This window comes from Letharia lupina, assembly GCF_014066315.1.
Source record: "Letharia lupina isolate WasteWater1 chromosome Unknown contig_25, whole genome shotgun sequence".
NCBI classification, from domain to species: Eukaryota; Fungi; Ascomycota; class Lecanoromycetes; order Lecanorales; family Parmeliaceae; genus Letharia; species Letharia lupina.
The window spans coordinates 310,049-335,007 of NW_023502994.1; the positions used below are offsets into that span (position 1 = coordinate 310,049).

The window sequence follows — 24,959 nt, forward strand, 5'->3', positions numbered from 1 at the left end:
TTTAAAGATAATAATTAGCGACTTATTAGTCGATCTTTAATTTATATATCGAGATTTATAAAATAGATAGAATATAGTATATTTTATAAAATTTAGATTAATTAACTTCTTTAACTAATAATCTTTAAAATAAAAGACGCTTTTTATTCTAATTAATAGTTATATTATTATATAAAATTTTCTTCTATAGTAAGAGAGTATCTCTTAAATTTAAATAAAGAAGTAAATATCTTTAATTACTCTTACTCGATAATATTATAATTCTTATAATAATCGCTCTTTATTATAATTTAAAGAATTATAATTCTAAATATTTTTATATTAAAAGATAGAATAATAAGAAAGTTAAAAATAAGCTCTTTATTATTATTTTACTACTTATATAATTATAATACTTTTTAGAAATATATAAATATATTAAAAAGTTTTAAAGATATATAAGATAATAGAAAAGGCTTATTATATACTATATATTATAATAATATATTTTAGAAATATATTTTAGATTAATAAGAAAGATATAAAGATCTTTTAAATTAAATAATCTATATAAGAATTTATTAAATAATATTATTAAGAAATTAGACTTCGTAAGCGTCTTAAGAGAAGTTATATTAAGATTTATTAATATTAAATTATTTAAGAGATTAAATTTAAGCTTATTCGAAGATAATAAGAAAATCTCGCGAGCTATTAAGAAATAATTAATATATAAAATAACTAAATAAAAAGAAATCGATTTAATAAATAATAATTAGAACTTAAATCTCTCTAAATTCGAAGTATAAATACTTTATATCTTAATAAATAGAGAGAATAAATAAAAAAGATTAAACTTTAATATATCGTCTATAGTTTTACTATAGCGAATAAAAAAAGAGGCGATTTATAAAGAGAATAAGTATTTATAGATTAATAAAGTTATATTAAATAGAGAGAAAAAATATAAAGAATATATAGCGTAGTAAATAGAATAGAGAGAGTTAATCTCTTTATCTACTAGGCGAATTAAATAAGAATTAATAAAAAATTAAATATCGCTATAGCGCTTAAAATTCTAATTATTTAAGAATCTATATCTTAAAAATTATAAATATTATTAATATTATAATAAGATATCGCGATAAATCTTAAATTAATAATTTTTATTAAATATTTAGAGATATCAAATTCAATTTAAATTAAATACTCTAGAGATATTATTATAATTAATAATATTATTTAATTTAAATACGCTATAAATATTAATATTACTAGCGAGACTAGTTAATCTAAAATTTTTATAGATATTATTATAATTAATAATACTATCTAACTCGAATAATCTCGAAAATCTTTTTAATATATATTTAATTAGTCGAATTAAATTTTTAATAGATATTATTATTATTAATAATATTATCTAACTTAAATAATTTAAAAAATCTATCTTATATATAGTCTCTCGAATTTTTAAATATATACTATTAAATTAATAGTTTATAATTATTTTAAAATCTAGCTAATTTAGATAAATATTATCTTAGCTTATTAAACGCGAAGTTTATTATATTTAATTATTAAACTAGTAAAAAGAGTTAAATATAGATAAAGTCTATTTAATAGACTAAATCGTGCTTATAGTGCGGACCCGGCGGAAATCGTATGAAAAGAAACTTTTTAGATTTATAGATATATAATTAACTCGTTAAGAGCTCGAATAAGAGTAAGTCGACGAAAATAGTATACTTTAGAATCGAGACGAACTCGTCCGTATATAGAACGAGATTAACGAGATTCGTAATCGTTGTTAATCGACTACCTCTATTATATATCAGCCTATATCACCGACCTATTAATCGTTTCTATTTACCTTACCTTCTCAGCCATTATCTATATCTCTTTAAACTTTATAATTAACTTTAATCTTATCGTAGTAGAGAATATTAACATCATCTAAAACGAAAGTAATATCGCGTCGCTCCTTCTTATATTAAGATAATAACCCTATAATAATCTCCCTTCTTCTTCGTTTTAAAGCGATAAATCTAAAATATATTAAATAAATCTATTACGAAATATTCGATATTAAATATCTTAATAAGCTATTTAATAGCTTTATTAACCGCCTCGCTAGCGGCGATAAGAAGATTAAGAGATTTAAAGAATTTCTTCGATACTTCGAGGTCTATAATTAAATTATATATTTCTTTACTTATAAAATAATTACTCTTTCTCTTTAAGAAGCTCTATTAAATTATCGCTACTATATTTCTAATCTATTAACTACCTACACCTTTTAATCGATATGTTATTTCTATAAGATCTTCGTTTATAATAGAATTTAGCTTTATTAAAACGATGCTTATATATAGCGAATACCCGACAATTATTTAGAAAATCGAATTCTAAGATAGCGACTCTTATTAATCTAACTAAAAGCCTATCTACTATATAATTTACATCTAAGTTAGACTTTATCTTAGATATATCGTAATACTACTTCTATATCTTCTTATTAAAATACTTAAAATCCTTAATTATTTTATTATAATCGATTTAATCGTAATAAATTATATAACTCTCGAGACTATTATTATCTATATATATATAACATATATAATTAATTATATTCTATTATTAGCTATATTAATAAAACTTTTACTAATATTACTTCGCTAAATACGAATTCGAAAATAACGACTTCGAACGATAGTATATAATAAGACGTTCGATTACGCTATATAATTACTATATAAAGCTATCGCTATTATTCTCGAAGACGAATCTATTTAGAAGAAGGATTACGCTATTTATTATCGCTATAAATAATAACGTCTATTCTATTTATTCGCTATGAAACTTATTTACTCGCTTTTCTATTAATAAGTTATTATCGCTATTTAATTCGAATAAGGCCTTTATAAGATAATACGTTATTACTACGCTACGTAGCACCCTATACACACTCGATTACCTAAGTTACTACTTAGAATACTCTTTTCGTAGAAAGGCCGCTATCTCCGCGAGAGATATCGATCTAATTAACGATAAAATTTAACTACTTAACTATTAGAAGTCTAACTTATATCGCCTATATATCGAAACGTACTTAATCTATATTCTCGCCATATTATATTATCTTTAGCGTTCTTATTTAACTTAGAGCTAATAATTCCTATTAAATATAGATCTATTTTAAAAGTTTTTCTAGAGCTAAGCTATATAGTAGATTACTATCTATATGCGGCTGAGCCTTAAGACTTAGTCAATTATTATTTAGAACTTATTTATACATATAGTTTTTATAAAACGTTATACGAGATAGCACTAGTCGCTATAGCTTAATTGGGGGCTAGTGAGGGAGAGGTATAACACACACTTATAGCAGGATAGCCGAGATTACTATATTGAAAGAGCCTTGAATAGACGGTATCCCCCTCGTTTCTTGCTTTTTATTCTTATTCCTCTCGTCGTAAGAAGAGGTTTTTAGACTTTTCCCACCCACCCACGCCTTATTTTTTAGCGTTTTCTTATACTTAGACTTTAAATCTTCTATCTTATATAGAGGGAGTTTTCCTAGGGCTAAGCTGTATAGCGGACCGCTGTCTACGTGCGGCTGGGCCTTAGGTTGTAGATTGAACTTTAGTGGACGTCCATCGGGCCTGATAGAGGCAATGGATCTCGGACTGGGCTCAGGTCAGGCGCAATTTCGAAGCAGAAGTAAGCGTACTTATTTTTGTTCAGATAAATCCTTCTTCAGACTCTGAGGTCTTGACGCGGCATGGCGTCTAGGACTTTAGGTGCAGACCTCCGTAGTGCTGGCTCCACACTACACGTTCTGCCATCAAACTGCGTGAATATTGTAATTTGGTCTTCCCATGAAACGATACGCTACTAAGGGTCCTATACCGGTGATGCGGGTGTTGAGAAGCAGCTGACGGTGCCTTAGACAGGAGTTATCATTGGTTGAAGACTTCGCGGCAGCGTCCGCCCGCCAGCCTTGCATGAGCTGCGCCGCATAGTTGGCTCGCGGTGTGAGATGATTCTCAGCCTCGCTAGTTCTTCGTTCTTCAGACCTCCCCGTTCCTGCGTTTCACATACGAGCTGTTTGACTCCAAACTGCTATGGCTGGAAAGGACGCATTTGTGTCTACGGATCCTCCATCTCATATATCTCGCCACCAATTTGACGCCCTTCTAGCATCTCACAAAGCTTTTCACGAAGTGGCCATCAAGGTCACTGATATCCTTCAATACCCATCCCGATCGGCACACTATCAGTCACTACCTAATAAAGCTGAGGATGATATTGACGTGAACTATATAGATTATGGGCAAAATGTCTCGAAAGCTGACAGCTCAGTCTCTAGTCAAGAGAGAGGCGGTATTAGGAATCACAGCAAGCGGTATACTCTACATCGACAGGAGCGCAAGCTTGCTCCGGATGAAACAATGTCAGAGTCCACTTTCGAGGTAGAAAACATGAGAGCAAGAAAAGTATACAGACAAAAGCGACAACGAAGTATCAAAATGTATGCCCGTCCCTCAGTATCATATCTTGAGGCTGAGTATGACTTCCAATGTATGCCTGCATCCTGACGGCATTCCTCCAAATTTGTGCGTTGACTTACAAATCAAAGACAAGTTCTTTCCCGACGATGTGTACCAACAGCTAGGGTGTAAACCAGAAGCCGTGGATTTCGACCCTTGGGAGTGGGCTGGCGAATCCCCAGATTATTCGGACGTCGATGCTTATAATGCCTACCATCAATTGAACCATGGAACGCGGCTTCAAAAAATGGTACTATTGCGGAAGTCGGAGCTCATGGAAGCGCTGTTTCCATTGAGAACCAGCAGTATGTTGCAATGCATGTCGTGGCCAGAACTCGAGTACTCTTACGGACTCCATCTCAGGGACGTAATCAATCGCTTAGCATTTAGCAAGTGTGATAATGCTATCGGCTTTATGGACAGTGACGTAACGTCCGTGATCATCGAAGTAGGGAGGTTCTTCACAGAGCTTGACTATTCGAATCGGCCAAAAGATTTCCATGAGGGGAACATCCCCGACGCTGTTGGACCTTTCGTGAATGGGCCGTGGTCTGAAGATGTACGGAAGAAATTCAGTTTGAATCAGTTGCACCGGCGTTGTCACGAAAAAGGGCTGCTCAAAGACTGGGAAGGCAACAATATCATTCGAATAGTCTTTGACTCGGTCTCTGGCACCGGTACAACTGAGCGTCAAGCTGAACTTCTGTACATACTGGAGGCCATATTCGCTATCAATAGAGCCAGACGGAGAAATTGGCCTTTGCGAAGGCTCATATCCGAAGAAGAGAGCCAGATGTTCATACTCGATTTCCTCGTGCTCTTCGACGTTCTAGATTCGCAAGATGATGTTGAGCAGTCCAACGATCAGGTTTTCGCAGCCCATGATCTCAATCTCCAGACGCTGATGAGCCTTGGTGGTCTTCGTGTTGTCTGGAGCGACTGTATTGACGATCACCTGCGACTTTCGACCTCTTCGAGAACCTTGACGTTGTTCTGGGATGTCAGCTTACTTGATCAATCACTACTTTTCTGGTACAACGCTCACTCTTTGAAGAGTTTTGGAGATAGTATGGATTCAACCGCCACAATGAATCCCAAGTTCCGCGTCCTGTACGAGCTCAAGAACACTTACCGGCTCCTCTTTCATAACATGGACGCCAAGCACTTCACAACGACGGAGACCTGCGCTGTCAAGAATGCCAACAGAAGACCAGGCATCATGGTCCACGATCTCCGAGTGGATATCAGTAGCTCGCGTGCGCGTAAGATACTCAAGCATCTTCTAAACACTCCACTACCTGGCAAGCTTGATCGTGGAAAAATCGACAATGCCAGGTCAACTCAGCTCAGACATATCTGGTGGCCCATCGGCCATGCCCTTAACATACTCCACAGTCTCATCCACAGAAAGCCTCCACCTAGCACCATTTCCACCCACCTCGCCTCTGGCCCGCCCTACTCATTAGACCTCTGCTGGCATTTCGAAAACATCCTTTCCCCTTACCCGGCCCTGGTTGGCGAAAGCGAATCCGTGCGTTCGTTCAGTCACTTTCCGCGCTTCAGCTCTCGACTTCGGGAGATCAAGTTCTACATGGACAACCGGAAACCGAGCGGCTGGTATCAGATGTGGAAGGACAAACGTGATCGCGTGCAGCACGTGACGTTCTGGGCTGTGCTTGTGTTTGGCACCATCAGTATCGCACTGGCTTTGATCAGTATCGCTGTGAGTAGCGCGCAGACTGTGGCTGCTTTTCGATCTGTTGGAGGTGGTAATGAATGAGTCAGTATCGATCCGACTCAAGAGGGCTTTGCAGATCTGCTCCGCACCAAAAAGCAAAATTTCGCCAAAAGAACAACCGTAATGGTTCTTCATTTTTGGGTACTGAAAATCATTGCACTTCTTCTCTTAGTAGCTGAGAGCTCTTCCACGTCTCTTGCAATCCCGCTGTGCTACCGCGCGACACTTTTGGATCACCAGTGCTCCCCGCAGAACTTACATACGGATCTACTCATGCACCGATCAGCTACGAATGTGCCAAGATAGCGACACTCCAAGTGCATCAATCGGGTTGATCCACTGACCTCTTTCCCTGCTCTTCCGTACAGCACGCATGTTTTGTGATCAATTCGAGGACTTCCCTCGCTGTCCGATGTGCGAGCAGCTCTGATACGTCACTGTCAATGCATGTAATCGTCCTGCTGCCACCGATCTTTCTTTTGGAGCCCCATTGGTCGAGAACGCACTCGGTATTCCCTTGGGACGAAGCCGCGTTGAGCAAATTTATTCATGTTCGCTCACTTGACGTGAATATTGGGAATCGTATCCCACGTCTTGGAGTGGGGGCCGATCGACAAGGTAAATAGATACCACCCAGTTCTAGACCCCACTTCTCGGATAGATATACGGGCTTCACGCACCACTCAAAACCGGGACCCATTGGGGCTTTAAGATGCTTTAGGACGTACATCTTCACGTCTAATTTCTAATGATCTTGATCTGTTCGCTGTGTTCGAGGAAGCATTGCTTTCCTGCTCCCTCACTACTTGCCACGCTGGTGATGGCGAGGTCGACGAGGATCCATGAAGCCAAACCACACTGAGGCCGTTCCGCTATGACCAATGCTACTCCGTGTACCCTCTCACCTTTGTGGTCTCGTCTAGGCAAATTACCATCGGGTGAATCATCCTAGTCCTCCTGAAGCTCCCCCGCGCCCCTGGGAGACGAGGATACCGTACCATCGTGCCCCTAACATCCTCATTAGTCAAGTACTCTGCAAGCTAAGAGGGCAGCAACATACCGGCTCATCGTGCACATTTGCAGAGAAACATGATTCCTTCCCAGATGGCGTTCCGTGACAGGGTGGGAGATACTGCAGTGCGGTGAGCCTTGGCCGCAAAGCCGAATTGCAGGAGTCGACCTACTTTATCCTCATCCACCATCTCACCCCGATTCCTCATCGCCAAGACCGCCCCGCGGAGCAACTCCCTGACCGTCGCCTCCAACAGATCACTCCCCAGAACCCGATCGTCCACATCCGCATACTCCGGGAACAGGTGTTCGTGCCTCAGATGTCGTAAGCAGTCGATCGGATCATCGTAATCGGCCGCGCGTTTTTCCGGCCAGTTGACCATCTTGAGCAAGAATACGTCCCCGCAGCAATCGAACAGGTCGGTCGAGAGATGCTTGTTCGGTGGCAATCTGTCGTGATCGACGGCCAAGAAGATGTAATACATCCCTTCCACGTCCTTCATCGATCCATTCCCGTAGTAGACCCAGCTGCACGTGCGGTCCTCCCATCCTCTCAGCGTCCAGAACGCCTTCACGTTGGGCACGTGACGGGCCTTTTCCGTCTTCCCCAGGTGCGAGAGCAGCCCCTCGTAGGAGTTCGACGGCGGGGGCGGAACGGGCTCGGTCATCATCGTCTCGAGGGTGATCAGGTGCGGAGGTGAGCCGTCGGCCGGGATCCGGAGGGCGCGGACGTTGCGGGTTGCGGGTGTGGGGTACGACATTGGGGGTGTTTTTCTTCTCGGGAGGGCACGTGGGTGGTAGGAAGAAGGGGGGTGATGCGTAGAGGGAAGGAGGATTGAACTGGCGATCTGGCTCCGTGGGTGTTGAGAGGGGTGCGGTGATAAGGCTCGCTCAAGAGGTTCATCGTGTTGTTACTATGGGCTCAGAGCCCAGAACATGACGTGGACCTTAGGAAACCCCACAGTGAAATCCGACCTGCGCAAAGAATGGCAAGCCATGCAAAATGTCAAATGTCACAGGAAGATAGCAACAAACCATTGAATCCGATCGCACGAATTGGAAGTTGTCAGCGCGGTCCTGTGGCGCCTGCAACGTTAGTGCAGTGGTGTTGTCTCTATTCATGGTGTTAACACCGGTGTTGTCTCTATTCATAGTGTTAACACCGATGTGGTATGTAGCAGCATGCCGTCAACACCATAACCACATCCATCACCGACAATACAACCAAGTAGACGTGAGCATTATAGACAGCGTGACACCCGATCTAGAAAGTGATGGACAACGTGGTCCTTACCGAAATTGTACATTGGAGCTCTGCACACGGTGACACGACTCAGGCTCTAGTGTTGAGACCTCCGCAGTGTGCACAGGCTCTAGTGTTGCGACCTCCGCAGTGCGCAGTAATCTGTCTCAATCGTCCACTACCCAAATGTACACTACCCGAATGCGCAGTACCACCATGGCGGGCCCTGCGTTCCTCTCGAAAGACGGCCTGTGATGCAGCACGACGATGGAACGCGACTGGAAGAACGAGGTCAAGTGCGCAGGAGTCGGTCTCAACTGTCCACTACCCGAATGCGCAGTGCGGCACTACGAGCACCATGGCGGGCCCTTGCGTTCCTCTCGAAAGACGGCCTGTGATGCGGCAGACAGCGTGCGACGATGGAACGCAATTGGAAGAACGGGGGCATCATGATCGATCAGACCATTAAAAGGCAATTACGAGAGGTTTTTCATCTCTTCGTGCAAGGTCTTTTTGGGTTGATCACAGGGGCTGCGTGTTGATGAGTACCTCATGGTGTCAGGATCTCAACTTATGTAACATTCGAGGTCGTAACTGATCATGAGCCGCCCGAAGAATGCAAACAGAGTCGCTGAAACGCTACAGATGAAAGCGCATGACGTACCAAATCCAAATGCAAGCGAGTACTCTGTACATCTTTCAAGCCATTCAGACATCAAATGCAAATGCAATTCCATTTCGCCCCTCGATTCCAGACCTGAGCCTGCTCTAGGTTTCCATGCTCCATCTCTGTCCAGGCACCGGCGCCGACTTTGAAGGAAAGCTCCATCCACTCTCCGGAAACCAGCTCTCCACTTCCGGCAGCCGCAAATCCGCATCTTCTTGATGGCTCACGGGCGGGAGCTTCACACTTACGGCAGCATCTGGTATGGCAGCAGACGCAGACTTGATGATGTTGAGTTGGGTGGCCGGGGCGACGAGCTCTTGCAGGACTTGAAGGGATGAGGCGCTGTTGGTTGAGATAAGCAAAGGACGAAGGTGTGGTGGTCGGTCCTTTGGCTTTTGAGGTAGAGAAGCTGACGGTATGGTCGACAATGGTGGGCGAACAGCAGGTGGTGGAAGAAGGGAAGGTTCAGAGGAGATGCTGATTGGTGGTGGCGGAGGTTTGCGGTTCATTGACTCGAATGATGGCTGGGAGAGAGGAAACGGCGGATCTCTGTCGTGCGGTTGGCCTGGGGCGATTTTTATCGATGAAGCAGTGCTTCTGGCTGAAGAGACCCTGCTCATAGCCACAGAAGACGAAGCTGCTGCTGGATTGTCTCCCCGCTTGAGCTTCGATTCCATCAGACGTTCGCCAACCTGACGACCCAGGCTTTCAGGCTTCTTCCCACTGGTCTTGCTGTCCTTGCTAGCACCACTTCCGCTCCTGCTTCTGTTGGGCGAACTTGCTCTCTCCTTTCCTTCCATGATCTTCGCTTTTGGCGGTGGCTGCAGCATCCATTGCGTTTCACTTCGGTTCGTCGGCTGAGTGCTCACAACGGGCGGATGCAGGTCGTTGACCGCCGGGTTCCTTGCCTGGTAATAGCTCGCATTGCCGCTGGCCGACCTCGAAAGCGACATTCCCGTCGGTTTGCCCTCCTTCTCTTCCTTTCCCCAAAGTATCTCATCCTCCCGCTGATACCTCCTCTTATTCCAACCTTCTCCGCTATCTCTTATCTTCTCACCGCCCTCCTCTCCGACCACTGTATCTGCACTACTCGCGCCAGTTTCCGTACTGCTCCCAGCTCCCCAAGTCCGCGATCCCCTGCTCTCTTTAGGCCTGCTCTTTCCATCCCTATTTGCTTTCCTTTGCGGTGGACCGGGGCCAAGTGATATCTCTTCCTTCCAGTAAGGATTGGTGCTGAATGGAGAAGGATGCTGCTGGAAACCTTCCTCGGCTTCATGTAGCGCCCTTTCTGACCTTTCACGCTTCAATTGTTTTCGGCGTTTCCGACGATAATTCAGCTTCGTACAAGGAGCACAAGAGATGTAATAGAATATTGCTGATTGGAAGCCGCGCCAGAACCAAGATTCGGTGAGGAACATTCCGAGTCTGGGAGAGGGGCCTGCGAAGTGAATTTCGACGGGCCTGCTGTGCACAGACTGCGCGAGGGCTCAATGGGCGTGCAGACCTAAGTGCCGCGTGTGTTGGAGGAGTGTGAGGAGCCCAGTCGACAATGGAAGCTCAAGCCAGAGAAGTTTGAAAGCTGGATGGAGTGCTGCGATTCTGCTTCCAGGAGAGCTGGCCTTCGCGGTCAACATGAATATGAGACCACCGCAACTCCGGTAACCGCCATTGACCAATTGGACTCCAACACGTAGTGAGGAGTGACGTTCATCCGATGAATGTCGTCAAGACTTCAATTGACATCAAAAGGCCGTCGAGAGGTCTAGTGGCAGAATGCGGACACTGGGAGATCTCCCTCTGGAGCGAGCTCGGAGACTACTACTGGTTATTATGAGATGCTCGGGTGTATACCCGATTTGTAGGACACTATGAAGCTTTCAGACGCCGGTCGTAACTTGTAATTGCAGAAGGGATGGTGGAGAAGTAATTGGCGGAGAAATGTCCTCGAGGCCCCCCCACGTTCGAAGCTGACAGGGGTCAGGGGTCTTTGCGCCGTAGATCAGGCGGGCACAGGCCTTTTTATTCTAGGATCGGTTTCTTCGATATAATTGATCTACAGTTTGTTGAAAGCTGTAGGTATTTCGTATCCAAGGGAGAAAGAAAGAGACCGAGAGGAACAAAGATGCATTCCAACAGGGGACCCTCTCCAGATCTGAGAAGCGCATCTGAAACGCTAGGCGCTGCAACGGGCAATCGTCGGAAAGTAGGCTCGAGGCGCACTCGTGACAGCTTCTCATTGTGGAAGGCGGTATCTTGATCATTAGGAGCACCAAGAGCGTCTTGCAAAGCCATGTTGTCGTCACAGATGATTGCGCAGAGTGAAAGGACCTATGAGCAAGACTTGGTCAATGAAAGCGGTCAAACAACGAGAGAGATCGGTTTGTCATCTCCAACAACAGTATGGTCAGAAGCAACCTCTATCCTTCATTGATCTCTCTATGGAAATGGGTCTAAGCCCTAATGACGAGCCAAGTACGCCCAGAGTCATTGATATTCTCGTCTGACCTCGCTGAATCACAGGATGATTGTCCGTGCACCAAATGCCTATCACTTTTGTGTCCCTCGTGCAGGACGCCGGTCCATTATCTCCGCCTTGGTCGCCAAGTAAAACCCCGCATTACATGCCGCTGAAAATGGTTGTCCAAAGCAGTCCGAGCGTCACACACTTTATAAGAAAGCGGCGAAGATAAGACCGGCAAACCCGAGACCGAGGATGGGCTGAACAATATCCGCCGCAGAAGCTTTCTTGCTGGTTGTCGAGGGGCCGGAGCTTGTGGTGGAGGAGCCAGAGTGGGAGGTAGAGGTTGAGGATGTGTCGCTAGACGAATGGGAGGTGGAAGAGGTCTTGGTGGAGGCGGATTTGAGGCTCGCTGAGTTGACGGTGCCGTTGGTGCCGGAAGAGCCGTTGCCAGTCGAGCCAGGAGGGACCGCGACAATTGTACTGTTTGCACCTGCCGGGACGACAGCAGCTGCGGATTGAGCAGTGGCAACAGCTGGCTGAGTGGTGACCGCAGCTGGCTGGGTGGTCACGACGCCAGGCTGGGCGGTCACAACACCGAGGGAGTTGGTTTCGGTGTATGATTTGCCCTGGTGGAGAAAGAGTCAATGTGAGTAAAATTCAAAGATGACAGCTTGACAGCAAGAGAAGAAGGTGTGGTGATGAGGTATCAAGCTTGGAGGCGATAACGGGAATTCCAGAGTGAATGGTGCAGGAGACTGCAATCGTTGTGAGAGGTACTAGGCAACGGTGGAACTTACATTGGCGGATTGTGCAAGAGCAGCAGCTGCGAAAGCAGGGAGGATGATGGAGTAACGCATGGTGAAGAATATGTACGTTCTAGAAGGCGGTAATTAGATTTTTGTTGGATATGAGTGTGGAATGTGGATCAATGTTGTATCTATATTCTTGGTGGAAGAGATTGTCAGCGAGTGTGGAGAATTGATTGAAAAGAAAGGGGAAGGGGAAGGGATGGTTGATATGGGCAACGATCAACAATGAGGCTCAACTACAAGCCCCTCGGGAACGCGTCAGCGCTAATGCCGCTAAAATCCTTTAGTCGGGCCTTTATATGCAACTTACCTTAATGATGCAAAGATCCCTGCTTTTGCCGCGTTCCATCTCTAAAAATAGTCTGTCAAGATCCTTTTGAACTTCGAAATTAATTTGGACAAGTCACATGAGTACGACTTCAACATCGTTCCAGAACCCCGAAAAGTTCCTCTTCTGGACCCCTCCAAGAATGACCTTTACGACGATGGTCTTCACTGGCAATTGACTGCATCAGCCCAAGGATCTTCCTTCGACGGCATGAGAACAGGCTGAAACAGCACAGCCTGTGGCAAACGCTCCGAAGGATTACGCAATGTTACCCGCGCCTACGCCAATATTTCGATGATAATATAGGAGCCTAGCCAAAGGGTTTCAATGGTTGTAAGCCACATCCTTCTGATGACCCCCGTGCCTTAGCAGACTGTGTCCTTTGAAATGCCAATCCTGTAGCCTAAGCAGGCACAGAGACCCTCGGCAGGAATCCCAGTTCCGAGACTGCGTCGATGAAACTCTTGTCACGGCGTGTCTTCAGGAGACTAGGAATAGATCATTTGGATATTTGTAGTACTCATGATCTGTGACAGCTGGAGTCTGGAATCGGTGATTTAAGTTGTGCTATGAAAAGATTCTTACTGATTTTCTGATCTTGAGTGGTGTGTCGAAATTTGGCCCCCACGCTTCCCAGCCACCGTATTTCCCAGCTAGCTGATTTTGTACTGTACTTAGGACCTGGCCCTGGAGAGATCTGGAGAAATCAATCCATCCTTCCTGAATAATTTCAACATGGTGCATTCTTTCTCAATCGCTCAACGGGTATGAGAATATGGGTATCGAAGGAAATCTAGGGGATCAGTCAACGTTCAGACGTGACTGCAATCCCAAATTGCCTTCCACAGAACTAGAAGTAAAGGATTCGCGGCAGTGTAAGAGCGTGGGATTTTCAGCCTGGTGATTCAATACTCGGCTAAAGCTCGGCGAATTTGATCTCGAAGCGCCTGGTGGACCTAGAACTGGGCACAACCATCCTTCGTAGTCTGAGTCTGTACGCGATTCCGGTATGGCTAAAAGTAGGGTCATCATCGACACCGATCCGGTGGGCACTCTTTCCTCCACGCTACTGAAACGGCGCTGACCTTGGGAACCCGCATAGGGTTGCGATGATGTTCTTGCTCTACTAATGGCTCTGGCATCAAGCACTGAGGACATGGAAATACTGCTGATCTCAGTCACGTACGGGAACGTAGATGCGCAAAAGTGAAAGGCCCGTTGCTGTTTTCCGCTTGTGGTTTTGTGCTCATACTGTTTGAACAGCTGTCTTCGTAATGTCGTTTCCATGTTTAACGTCATCGAGAAGGAAATGCAATGGCGTAAAGATCGAGGTCTGCCAGAAGGCTTTGAAACCATGCGAAAATGCAAGCCTACCGTTGCTGTTGGTGCCAAAGAACCGCTTGGTGGTCAAACCATGGTAGCAGATTATTATCGTCGGTTTATATTCTATCAAAAGTCTTAAGCTTTTCTGCTGAATGATGGTAGATGGTATCGATGGCTTGGGCAACGTCCATCATACGGTACGATGCCTCTAATACACAGTCTCTTCATCTACTGATTTAGCTGAAAGCACCCACACCACACCAGCCCCTCGGAAACCTGGTCCCATCTCTTTGATGCCCCGCCACCTGCGACACTTCTCTCCTCTATTGCAGTCAGCGCTGCTCACACCAGTCCAGCATCTCATACCAATTTGTTCACGCCCTCCAACCGCCACTCACCTTATGATATTCTCCGCATCCTTGAAGAGAATCCCGCGGACACCATCACCTTGATCGCAATTGGACCGTTGACAAACTTTGCCATTGCGGCTGCAGAAGATCCGAAGACTTTCATGAAAGCCAAGGAGGTTGTAGTCATGGGCGGAACCATTGACGAACCTGGCAACATCACACCAGTGGGAGAGTTCAATTGCATAGCTGATGCTACCGCAGCCGCAAGGGTATATGCATTGACATCGCCAAATCCCGCGAGCACGATGCCACCAATGGCTGGACCATCTTCGCTACCGCCTTATCCCCAAAAAGGTGAAATTGGCGACAGAAGGCTCAACGTGATCATGTTTCCCTTGGACGTCACCACCCCTCACACTCTGCGTCGTGACGAAGTGGAAGCAAAGACTAAGCCTCTGATCGAGAAAGGTAGTCCTCTTGCCGAATGGGTTGGTGCCTTCCTCTCCGCCACGTTTGAGAAGTCTGAATCCCTTTACCACGGCCACGAAGGGGGAAGCACAAGTATGGCTTTACATGACATCGTGTGCATATGGTATGCGCTCACGTCATCTATCCGACCTGAGTGTTGGGAGATGAAGAGAGGCGAGGACGTCAGGGTCGAGACTCAAGGCCAATGGACCAGAGGCATGTGTGTAGTTGATCGGCGAGACATGAAGATGCTAGACAACGATGATGGGGAGAGTCAAGTCTCTGGGGACACCGGAGGATGGTTGAGCACATTGAGAGGTAATAGAGTAAACAGATGTGTGGGGACACCTGGAGCTCGGGTGCTGGCACCCTTGTTGCTCAACACAATCTTTGGATCTGGTGAATCTAAGTAGACAATCATGAACCATTAGTTCAAAAACTGGGGGAGACATCTGGAGCCAGAAGCTTTTTGAAAGAAGAGACTTATACAGACTGCACGCACTGCACTTGTCAAACCCCTGCTCGTGTGACGGCAGCTAGTAGGCGCGTGAAGCGCCAGCGCCGAAATCGACTTCGCGCCCTTGGTTGTGTCACAAATCGGAAGCTTTCACGTCACACAAGATGGCAATTGGCTCTAAATTGTCTCTGTTTTCGTCCAAATTTCCTATAGAAATGTATCCTCCCGCACAATTGTTGAAGATGGCACCAGTATCATCTCCCAAGTCCCAACCGACACAACGACCATGGCAACATTGGAACCCGACAGCCCCACGACGGAGGTCAAACTCGTACCAAAACTATTTCACAATTTCGTTGGTGTCTATCAGCCCACGGATGCCCTTTTAGAGTATGTACAGGCGTCTGTGCCCCAGCTCAAGAACATTCAGAATGTCCATAGAGTGTTTGAAATAGATCCCGCCATCCTCCTCAGGTCCTTGGATCCCATTGCCACGGACAACTCTCCATACTTTGTCATTCCCCTGAACCGAATGTTCGAGGCCACCAGGAAGCTTATTAGACCCATTTGGAAGGAATTTAGGGACTTCTACTACCCTGAAGTAGGCTCATCAAGCTTGCTAACAACTCCTTTTCGCGGTCCAGCTAATATAGATCTTAGATCTTCGCAGAAAAGTCTCCCCTCAATCCACTATTCGACTACTGGAGATCAAATCACAGCGTCGAACCGAAAATAGCCGTCATGCGGGAAGGTATCATCGATCTTTCGAGCATTGTACTCCTCGTCATGATACCAATATTTGAAACTGGTGATGTCAGGATACAAGCGAGCCCAATCGATGGCGGAGATCTTATCACAATTGAATGGCATCCTGGATCGGTGATTCTTGTCCCTTCAAAGTCAGATCTAATACTGCGTGGAAAAGGTCAGTTGGTCTGTCAGGTCTTCAGCTTCGCCCAGATTCAGTTCATAAGCCAGCGATCCTAGTACCGAACAACCGGTCTAAAGTTGACAACCGCAGAAGTTATAGAAGGTGTCAGGAGCAATGAAACTCCATTGGCAAATGCATGCCCACCAATCTATCACACTATATGCAGAAGCTGACATTCATTGTTCCATTGATCAATTGGACTGCCTTCTTTTCTTACACGGCCGATTTCTTATACTAATCATCATCGCCTAAGTCCCACTGCTCGAAAGATTCAAAACCATCGCCCTCATTTCTTGATGCCCAGGACTCAGTCGGTTCTTGCGAATTGCCCGTATTGCCTGTCCTAGGCCGCTGAGCACCCATGACCGGACCCTCGCTACGTACCCTGCCGCTACCGACTTGGGAATCTGGCTTACTAGCGGGCGTTCTCCTTGGTCTACTACTCGTGACTTCGGCGCCCAGCTGGCCGCCAGTTCCGCCAGGGCCCTCTAAATTCTTCCCGCTTCCCTCGACCCTCCAAGACTCGGATTCATATTCATCAGGATGGGAAAGCTTCGACTCTTGGAAATCTCTCTTCCTCGGCAAACGCTTGCCTCCGTCGCCTAGGCTAGAGTACTCTGTTGAATCTCCTTTTTCTTTTTCCGCCATATCTTCTTCGTATTGCTGAAGTAAGGACTCGACCCGTTTAGAATGGGTCCCCGACACCCTGGCACGCGCCTTCTTCGGCATGGGCTTTACTTTTGCGCCTAAGCCGTATTCCTTTGTTGTGTCCCCTTCGTGCTGCTCCTGCGCCCTCTTTTGTTCAGCCTTCGAAGCCCCAGATTCGACGCGATCGACCTGAGAGTCAAGCTTCTTGGCAAACGCTCCCAGCGGCGGCATAGGCTTGCTTTTCTTAGCTGCTTGGTCACTCATTTCGCAGGTGTATGTCTTTGATGTATTGTCATCAGCGGCATGAAACCCAAGTGGATATGCTGTTTCGATGTGAATGAAAAGCCAGGCGGTCGAGGGACTAAGACGAGTTTGGGTGAGGGAACCGTGTCGGCGAGTGGTAGCAATAATGCTAGGGTCGATCAATAAATTACTGAACGGAACAGCACCAGTATCTGGCCATGCAGTTTCTCTTATACATCTCCAGGGCGATATTCGGATACAATGACCCGAATTCAATCGTTGTGCTCCGAATTCAGGCAATGTGTTCGGGTAATGTTCTGTCAACGGTTCCCGTCTATTCTGAATCCTGGACCGTGATTGCACCAAAGGCTGTACTTTGTGAACGAGTACACTGCTGGAAAATCGTGGATGATTTTCGTCGAGATTGCCTTTCGGAAATGAGTAGGGTGTGCCTCCGAATCTGAATTCTATAAGATCATTATACTCCTTCTAATCCTCTCCATCATCAAAAATTCACAGCAAGATCGAGATACCACGTTGGCGGCACCTGAGTTTTCAGTCAACCGCAGCATGGTCGGCATTTTCAATCCAACCGCGGTCTTCTTACAACATGGGAAAGCCACGGTAGAAGTCATGATGAAGGAGCAAATGGCCAACTGTAAATCACATGAGGAAAGAAGCGGACAGGCTGGTCGAATCCTATGAAAAAGAACATCCCATCCAGCTCTGACAAGCGATTCTCCCACCTCCAGGCCCAGCTCCAGCGCCGGCCGCACCAATATTCACCGTGCTTGACAAGAACAGGTCATTGTGGCCAGTCAGAGCCGCGTTGGAGCAGGTTCTGCAGCAGTTTCCAATCACATAGCCATTGGAGGTCCGTTTGGCATCATACATTTTGAAGTCCTAAGCTAAGCGGAAGGTAGATCTTCAGAAACAACGCCGATATGTTTCCGCTTTTCGAATATCACAAAGCTTGTCCACCAGCACAATCCGAGTGTATACTGTTGCCAATACAAAGGCTTAACAACAACCCTTGACCTCCATGACGAGGACATCCTCGTTATCATACCTCTTTATCAGACCGGGAGTGCCAGCATGAGCGCAATACCCCCCGGTGGTGGAGAGCTTATTACAATCGAATGGTCGATGGGCAAGCTCTTCCTGGTACCAGGAGCCAAAGCGAATCTGCTCGTGTCCGGATTGGGTCAATCGGTCTTCCTTCTCCTAAGTTGGAGCCAAGTCACTTCTATACAGCAGCGATGAAAGAGAGAAGACGGGGTGTAGATTTTCGGTCTCGAAGCGGGAGATCCAAGAAGTTGGATACGTGAATCAACCGAAGCCTCCATTTTTGTCATTGCGCTACGGCTAGCATGCTGATAAATCCAGCTACTGCTGATTGGCTACAGGAGCAATCGACGTTTTAACGATGCCGATCCCACATTCACCATGGCAAGCCGTACGTGCAAAGCCTCAGTCTCCAGGCTCGGTGCCCAAAAAGGTGGCAGTTGAAGCAACACCACCAATGAGTCATCTCGTTATCCAACGCCCAGACTCGAGTAATTCGAGTCTCCAGGATTTCAAAAATAACTTGCATATTCCCAAACCATTTGCTTAAATAACTGTTGTTCGAGCCCAGCATTCTGCAATACCATTGTCTTGCCACCCGGGATCTTCGCCCAAATAGGCATTCCGAGCCTGCAGGGCCCCATCGTCACTGATTCATGCCCTGAAACCATCATCTTTGCCATGCTCTAAGATTCAGATTCACAAGCAGCCTTTTCACCCGGAGAAAATCCTTGGAGCATGACCTTGCAAAGCTGCTTCGTACTATCAAGAACATCGAGACGCCAAGATTGGAAACCGAAGTCGACAGAACGTGCGGGATATCTTCCCCTCCTCCGGCACGTCCCCGTCGCCACACGACCCTCCCTCCCGATTGGACCCTCGCCGTGCCATTCGGCTCCACTATGTCCCGGCCTCTGCATCTCCGTCTCCATCCTCCGTTGCTCGCACAAACACTCCCCACCACCTTCACTCACCAACCAACCCCTCTCCCCTCTCTCCACCCATCTCACACAACACACACCCAGACCCCACAATGGTCCAAGGCGGCATCATCGCCGCCGGCATAATCGCCACCCTCCTCCTCCTCACCGCCCTCATCATCTTCGCGAACGTCCCCCGGCGCAACAGACAGAGATACAAGACGGCATCGAGCTCCTCCTCCTCCTCCTCCTCCTCCTCCACCGCCGCCGCCAGCAGCAACCAGAGTTCGCCAGGACCGCCCCCGCCCCCGCCACTCGTGATGATGATGCCGCCCCCGGCGGCTGTGGTAGGGGAGCACAACGTGTAGCATGGGGGGAGCACAGCGCGGGACACCGGGGCCAAATCTTGCAGAGAAACAAAGAAAGAAAGGGACTGCTCTTCCTTTCTAAGATTGGCGCTCGAGTCGAGCACGCTCTCTGCCAAGGGTCGACTCGCGAGAAAAGCCGTCGCAGCGGTAGCTAGCGGCTACTTCGGCTTTCTAGCCTTCGAATCCAACCCCCGTCCCTCGTCTGCTTCTCTGCCAGGACTCCGACTGCTACATCTTCTATGCCCGAACAGCGTTTAGAATTATTGTTATTGGGTGTCATCTCCCTCTAGGAGAGTGATCGTGGGATACGATGCGTCCGATCGGAAGGTCGAACACACCACCGGCATACAGATCATCGGGTAGTCATGGACGCTTCTCGCACTGCAAGTCTTCATATTCGTACCACTAGATCCGAGACTGAAGTACACGTCAGCTGTGATTCTTCAGACTATCGCTCGATCATCACGTACGTGTGCTGGAACTTTTCTCTCTATCTATCTATCTAGCATCTTATGCGCCGTAGCTTTACACACTCCCTATGGCCTACATCTCACCTCCTTCACGCCAATGATCGATACTGTGACTAAACACCCGCCCGTTATCGTCTCCCTCCCTCATCCCTACTCCCGTCACCTATAAAAACCTGCTTTGACCAATCGCAATAATCCGCACACACCACCACCCGACGAGGGCGAGTGTATCATTCATTCAGCTGCCTCAAGATTGCGACTCCAACTCGTTGAGACAGTCCACCACCCCACCTCTAGAATCCATAGCGCTACTTCCCTCCTCTACCACATACCTATGACGCTTGAGCAGCTGCGCCCTAGCTTCGGGGAACCGTCCGCACCGGTGCCGTCGCGGTATGCTGGAAGCCTAAGATGCGGAGACTGCTCCGGTCTTGCCATCGACCCGGTCACAACGATTGTTACTGCGATCTCGGACACCACGCAGCGATGGCCCACACCGGTGCGGCTTCCTTGGGCGGGAATGCCGTAGCTAGTTAGTTTTGTTTGAAAAGGGCGTCTTTCTCTGAAACCCCCCTTCCACGTCAAGCAGCTTCCATACGAGGGTCTCCCTAAGACTGATGTCATTTCATCCCCAAGCATTCCGAGTGAGACAACGGCAGTAAAAGTGATTCCATCGTAATCAGAGCTAATGAGGGATCTTAAGTTGATTATCGACTATCATAGACCGAAAGGCTCGGGCCGGGTCATCGCGTACGCTCGTCCAGTGCGTGGGCTTCCGATCCGGGTCCCTAGCTCCGACCCCAGCTCCCTTCCGGTCAGCGGAGACTGTCGGAACGCAAGGGTCTTTGTTCGCCTGTACGGGATGAACGGATGTGAGATGCTTGCCCACGGGGAGCTCAAGGGTTACTTCACCGCCGAGTGTCTTGATCCCGCTGGACACAATGGGTGGTCTGTCGGTGTATGGGAGACGAATGTGTCACATTCATATATGGCAAAGGGGTATTCGAAGAGCGCTGTTACCATCGTAGCCAATAACAGCTACGTGGAGTCCTTGGCGGAGAACCACGGGCGGAGAGAAGGAGAGGCAAAGGACGGAATGACATGTCATCGGGCTTGTTGTCTGCGAAGGATACGCGAGAGGGTTCAAAGCATTATTAGAGTGCAAGCCAGGGGAGGAGAATGACCACGGTCCCTGGAATGCCTACTGAACAGCGCAACATTTCGATCGTTCCGAGATAACAGCAAACGTTGTCTGCTAGCGGATCCCGCATGGGCCTCCAACGGTTTCGGCCGCACCACTGGAGACTCATCAAAAGCACTCCATGCTGACCTAGAGTTCGAACTCGACGAGGCCTCGGAGGAGCAGATCTTCGTGCCCTGTGAAACTCGTGGACGTCGTTTCCTGGCTTGCATTCACAGAGTGGCATGAAAATATTCATCCCGTGTCGACGTCTTTCGTAGACCATCGGGCACCCTGAAAAAACTTGTTTTGGTTTGGAATCCTGTTGGTGCATCCTTCAGGGAGGAGGGAAAAAGATCGAGATACGTCCGCCCTTTGGTACTGCCGGTGGCGGTTCCGGCTTTCGAAGCCTTTTGGTCGAACCGATCGAGATGTTTCCGGTAGGGGAGTGCGAGAAGTGCAATCCCCATTTCCACGGGCCGAGTTTGTTAGGCTTCGAGCACCTGTCTCATGGCATAGGACAAGCAGACTCGCAACTGCGAAGACATTGCGTACTCTCTACCTCCATACGGAATTATATGACTTGACCGGCACGTGTATGCTTGCTCAAAACCGAATGCTCCACACCTTGGTGCCAGTGTAGTAAGTGATAGTGCGGTCCCCATAGTCGTCGGGTATAGTCTTCAAACTGCAAGCCTACACCATTGGTACTCTACGAGACCGCTTTCTACAACCAAAGTCCAACGCATGGGCTTGAGACTGTCGTGCTGCTCGCTTATGGCTCTACTGTATAGGGTGTGGTCTTGCCTCGTCTACCAAAGCAGGAAATTATATATCCAAACTGTAACGAGCATGCGAGATGGACTCCAGTGGCTCAACCCAGGCAACCCGAGACATTGCCGTTCTATCATGAAGATAGCCGTGTAAGCTTAGTGGGTCGGAATTTTGGAGACGGAAACCATCTCGCTCCATACCTTCTGGTCTCCTTGGCATTTCCTTCATGAAATGGACGAATTGCAGCTTATTCCATTTGTCTTCTGAGCAAGAAATGTCGATATTCGACCTACTTTCGATGAGGTTATTTCCTCAAAATTCCCTGGTCATTCCCTCCGAAGAAGAGCGACTCCAGGCAGCTCAAGGTCAACGCTTTGACTCATTATCTGTCATCTTCCATTCAGAAACACCATCTCTTATCTCACTTCTTCCGGTGGCAGAGAAAACTTTTACGTCTCATGCCTGAACAGGCCCGGACCCGGGAGGATAGATTCAACTGCGCAGAATGACAGCCATTTGTATCCCGAGATTGGAGGACCACGGACCCCTTCGTTACAAATGGTAGACGGCAGCGCTCCTGTTCAACGACCACTTCCATCGTTTTCAATCGTGAAACATCACTACAGAGCAAGTGACACCCATATCCTGTCCCGTGCCAGTTCGTCGTCCCACAGACCATGGCCAAAATCAGGCCCTCGGACCTCCGATGTCGCCATTGCAGTCGACGCCGACTCCTCGCGATCATATCGCCGAAGCAGACGGCATCATCAATCAAGCAGCACCTTCGACAACAGAGACTAGCATCGCCGGTCGAGTCAGACACCAGTATGAGATGCGCCAACGGCGCGAGGGACGCGAGGGGACGCAAGGGACCGGAAGAACAGGACACGGAGAACAAGATGGAGCGGGAACACAGACAGACAAAGCGAGCGTGAACCGCAAAGAGCGCAATCACACGGTCTAACCATGGAACGCAAGCGCCGAACGTTTCACCGCAGGTGCCCTAGCCGGCTCCATGAGCAGCTTGCAACACGGGGCGAACCAGAGCGAAACTTTTCCGTGAAGCAGACGGCCAACGTAAAACCTCCAAGGGGTAAGGATCGAGGATGCCGAGCTCGTTCGGTTGTCGGAGCGAGGAAGTGTGGCAGAGCCGAGCAGACATTACTTGAAATGAGCATTGTGCGGGTTGAGCATAGCGAGCTCCTGCTGCAGTATGAGAAGGATAGAAATAGAAAGTTCGATTCTTGTATGTGCTTTGAACTGACTGTTGGAGGGCGCTGTAGACACAACGTGGGTCATCTGGTTCGTTGGAGTGAAGCCTTCGATGCGGTGTGTTGAGAAGACTGTTACGAAGGCTCTCTGTTGTTCGGTAGTTGGTGTAGGCACTTGGGCTGCGTAGATTAATGTATCATACATCTTTTAGACTAGATGCGGTCTACCCTATCAAGAGTCCAACAAACTTTGCTATCTGCCAAATCACGGTACTTCTCGGGGAGGCGATTCGTGCTCGACGACTTGCAGTTGCTCTTCCCAGGGCAGCCAAGTCTGGTTTTGATAAGATGGCATACATTTAACAGTGGAGGGCGGAGTCGTTTCCCATTTAATCCGCTCTTCGCCCTCAGCATCAGCGCTTCCTACCCATCTGGAGACGTAGCCCTTTGCCGTCTTGATTTTTTTGGCTGCCTCGTCGCTATACTCAAGATTAACGCTAGGGATTACTGCGATTCTGCCGTATCCAAAATACCACATCTCCGTGCACCAGGTTTTCGGTTCGCCCTGCGGGCATTCATGCTCATGCGAAGTTCGAAATCTGATTTTCGATTCAAGAAACGGTTCTGCTGTGAAGGCCGTGGCACCGTTCCAACACGAGAAGACTTGAAATGGCTTCCCCGTCCGTTGACGTTCGGACGCGCTGGGATTATTCCAGAAGATATTCCACGCCGAATTCCAGTTTCCATCTTCGGGAATGTTGAAGAAAGTGTCGCCGTTCATCCCACGCGCGATCCAAACGTCATAGAAGGTAGGGTCAGGTCCTACGTAAGTCCAATCCATGGCACAGGTCATGTCAGCGTTTTGATACTTTCGTTGGTGGATTAGCTCCAAGATGTCCTCCATACAAAGCGCTACGTCATTTATGAAAACCACGGTAGTAGTATTCGTGGGTGTTCCTTTATCGGCGTGGTCCAGAAGTGGCTGGAGTGCTTGATTGCGTAGTTCTGCTAGGGCTTTGATGCGATCGCCTACGGTGGGGTTGATGTCGCTGGAGTTGAAATAGTATTTGGCACCAATGCGTTCAATTTCCTCGCGGAGCGACAATAAGATCTCGAACGTCCCATCATCAGAGCGGCCTTCTATGACCGACAAAGCGCAGTTCTGAGGACCGAGAAAGCGTATGCTTTCAATAACGGAGCCGATCAAGCGAGGAAGGACACTCGCGCATTGATGGAGATCAAGGGCAAAGAAATACCTCGGGCGTAGAGTACGGCCGTGGGTCATATTTGTGGAGCCGGCCTTGAGATAAAGATAACGATCACCAGTTGGCGCTGGACAAGCCAGTCTTGGGAAGGTTGTATCTTCCGGAGTCATAATAGCTTTGATATACGACGGTGCCATTTCGAGCAGAGTGCTATTGCCATCTTTCAAAATTGGGTTGGATGGCGGGCTTGGTGGAGGAGATGGAGTAGTCACTGTTCCGGTACCGGTCTCATTTGCGGAGTTCCAATCTGAGGAATGGAACCATTTGGGTATGTACGGTTTTGCATTGGTGTAATCCCAGCTGAAGCCCAAGAGCAGAGAGGAAGCGACTAGGAAAACAGCTACGGTTTTCCAAAGCACCTCGAGCTTTCGTTGCATGGCTGGCGGCAGACAGCGGTTTATTGCCGCATACAGCGAATCGTACCGGCAAACAGAGCGCAAGACATGGGCAGATGGTAAAAGAAGATACTTGGAAAGGATGGAGATTGAAAGAATTGT

At 47.4% G+C, this 24,959-nt stretch overlaps 8 protein-coding genes across 8 annotated transcripts; 3 read left to right on the forward strand and 5 right to left on the reverse strand.

The window, feature by feature from the left end:
- Nucleotides 1-4,106: 4,106 nt before the first annotated feature.
- HO133_006601 (uncharacterized protein) lies at nt 4,107-6,312 on the forward strand (the record flags this gene model as incomplete). The annotated part of the gene is made up of 2 exons (XM_037297499.1): nt 4,107-4,563; nt 4,622-6,312. The coding sequence occupies 2 exons, from the start codon at nt 4,107-4,109 to the stop codon at nt 6,310-6,312; spliced, it is 2,148 nt and encodes a 715-aa protein (XP_037147209.1).
- A 696-nt stretch (nt 6,313-7,008) lies between these two features.
- Nucleotides 7,009-8,042, reverse strand: HO133_006602 (uncharacterized protein; the record flags this gene model as incomplete). The annotated part of the gene is made up of 2 exons (XM_037297500.1): nt 7,009-7,218; nt 7,455-8,042. The coding sequence occupies 2 exons, from the start codon at nt 8,040-8,042 to the stop codon at nt 7,009-7,011; spliced, it is 798 nt and encodes a 265-aa protein (XP_037147210.1).
- Nucleotides 8,043-9,292: 1,250 nt separating this feature from the next.
- On the reverse strand, nt 9,293-10,609 carry HO133_006603 (uncharacterized protein; the record flags this gene model as incomplete). The annotated part of the gene is made up of 1 exon (XM_037297501.1): nt 9,293-10,609. One exon carries the CDS (start codon nt 10,607-10,609, stop codon nt 9,293-9,295), a length of 1,317 nt encoding a protein of 438 aa, XP_037147211.1.
- Nucleotides 10,610-11,858: 1,249 nt separating this feature from the next.
- On the reverse strand, nt 11,859-12,509 carry HO133_006604 (uncharacterized protein; the record flags this gene model as incomplete). Its single annotated transcript, XM_037297502.1, has 2 exons — nt 11,859-12,278; nt 12,450-12,509. 2 exons carry the CDS (start codon nt 12,507-12,509, stop codon nt 11,859-11,861), a joined length of 480 nt encoding a protein of 159 aa, XP_037147212.1.
- Nucleotides 12,510-13,918: 1,409 nt separating this feature from the next.
- HO133_006605 (uncharacterized protein) lies at nt 13,919-15,343 on the forward strand (the record flags this gene model as incomplete). Its single annotated transcript, XM_037297503.1, has 4 exons — nt 13,919-13,995; nt 14,053-14,222; nt 14,275-14,309; nt 14,360-15,343. The coding sequence occupies 4 exons, from the start codon at nt 13,919-13,921 to the stop codon at nt 15,341-15,343; spliced, it is 1,266 nt and encodes a 421-aa protein (XP_037147213.1).
- A 330-nt stretch (nt 15,344-15,673) lies between these two features.
- Nucleotides 15,674-16,374, forward strand: HO133_006606 (uncharacterized protein; the record flags this gene model as incomplete). The annotated part of the gene is made up of 2 exons (XM_037297504.1): nt 15,674-15,988; nt 16,048-16,374. The coding sequence occupies 2 exons, from the start codon at nt 15,674-15,676 to the stop codon at nt 16,372-16,374; spliced, it is 642 nt and encodes a 213-aa protein (XP_037147214.1).
- Nucleotides 16,375-16,552: 178 nt separating this feature from the next.
- Nucleotides 16,553-17,230, reverse strand: HO133_006607 (uncharacterized protein; the record flags this gene model as incomplete). Its single annotated transcript, XM_037297505.1, has 1 exon — nt 16,553-17,230. One exon carries the CDS (start codon nt 17,228-17,230, stop codon nt 16,553-16,555), a length of 678 nt encoding a protein of 225 aa, XP_037147215.1.
- Nucleotides 17,231-23,147: 5,917 nt separating this feature from the next.
- Nucleotides 23,148-24,839, reverse strand: HO133_006608 (uncharacterized protein; the record flags this gene model as incomplete). The annotated part of the gene is made up of 2 exons (XM_037297506.1): nt 23,148-23,345; nt 23,472-24,839. The coding sequence occupies 2 exons, from the start codon at nt 24,837-24,839 to the stop codon at nt 23,148-23,150; spliced, it is 1,566 nt and encodes a 521-aa protein (XP_037147216.1).
- Between the last annotated feature and the right edge of the window lie 120 nt (nt 24,840-24,959).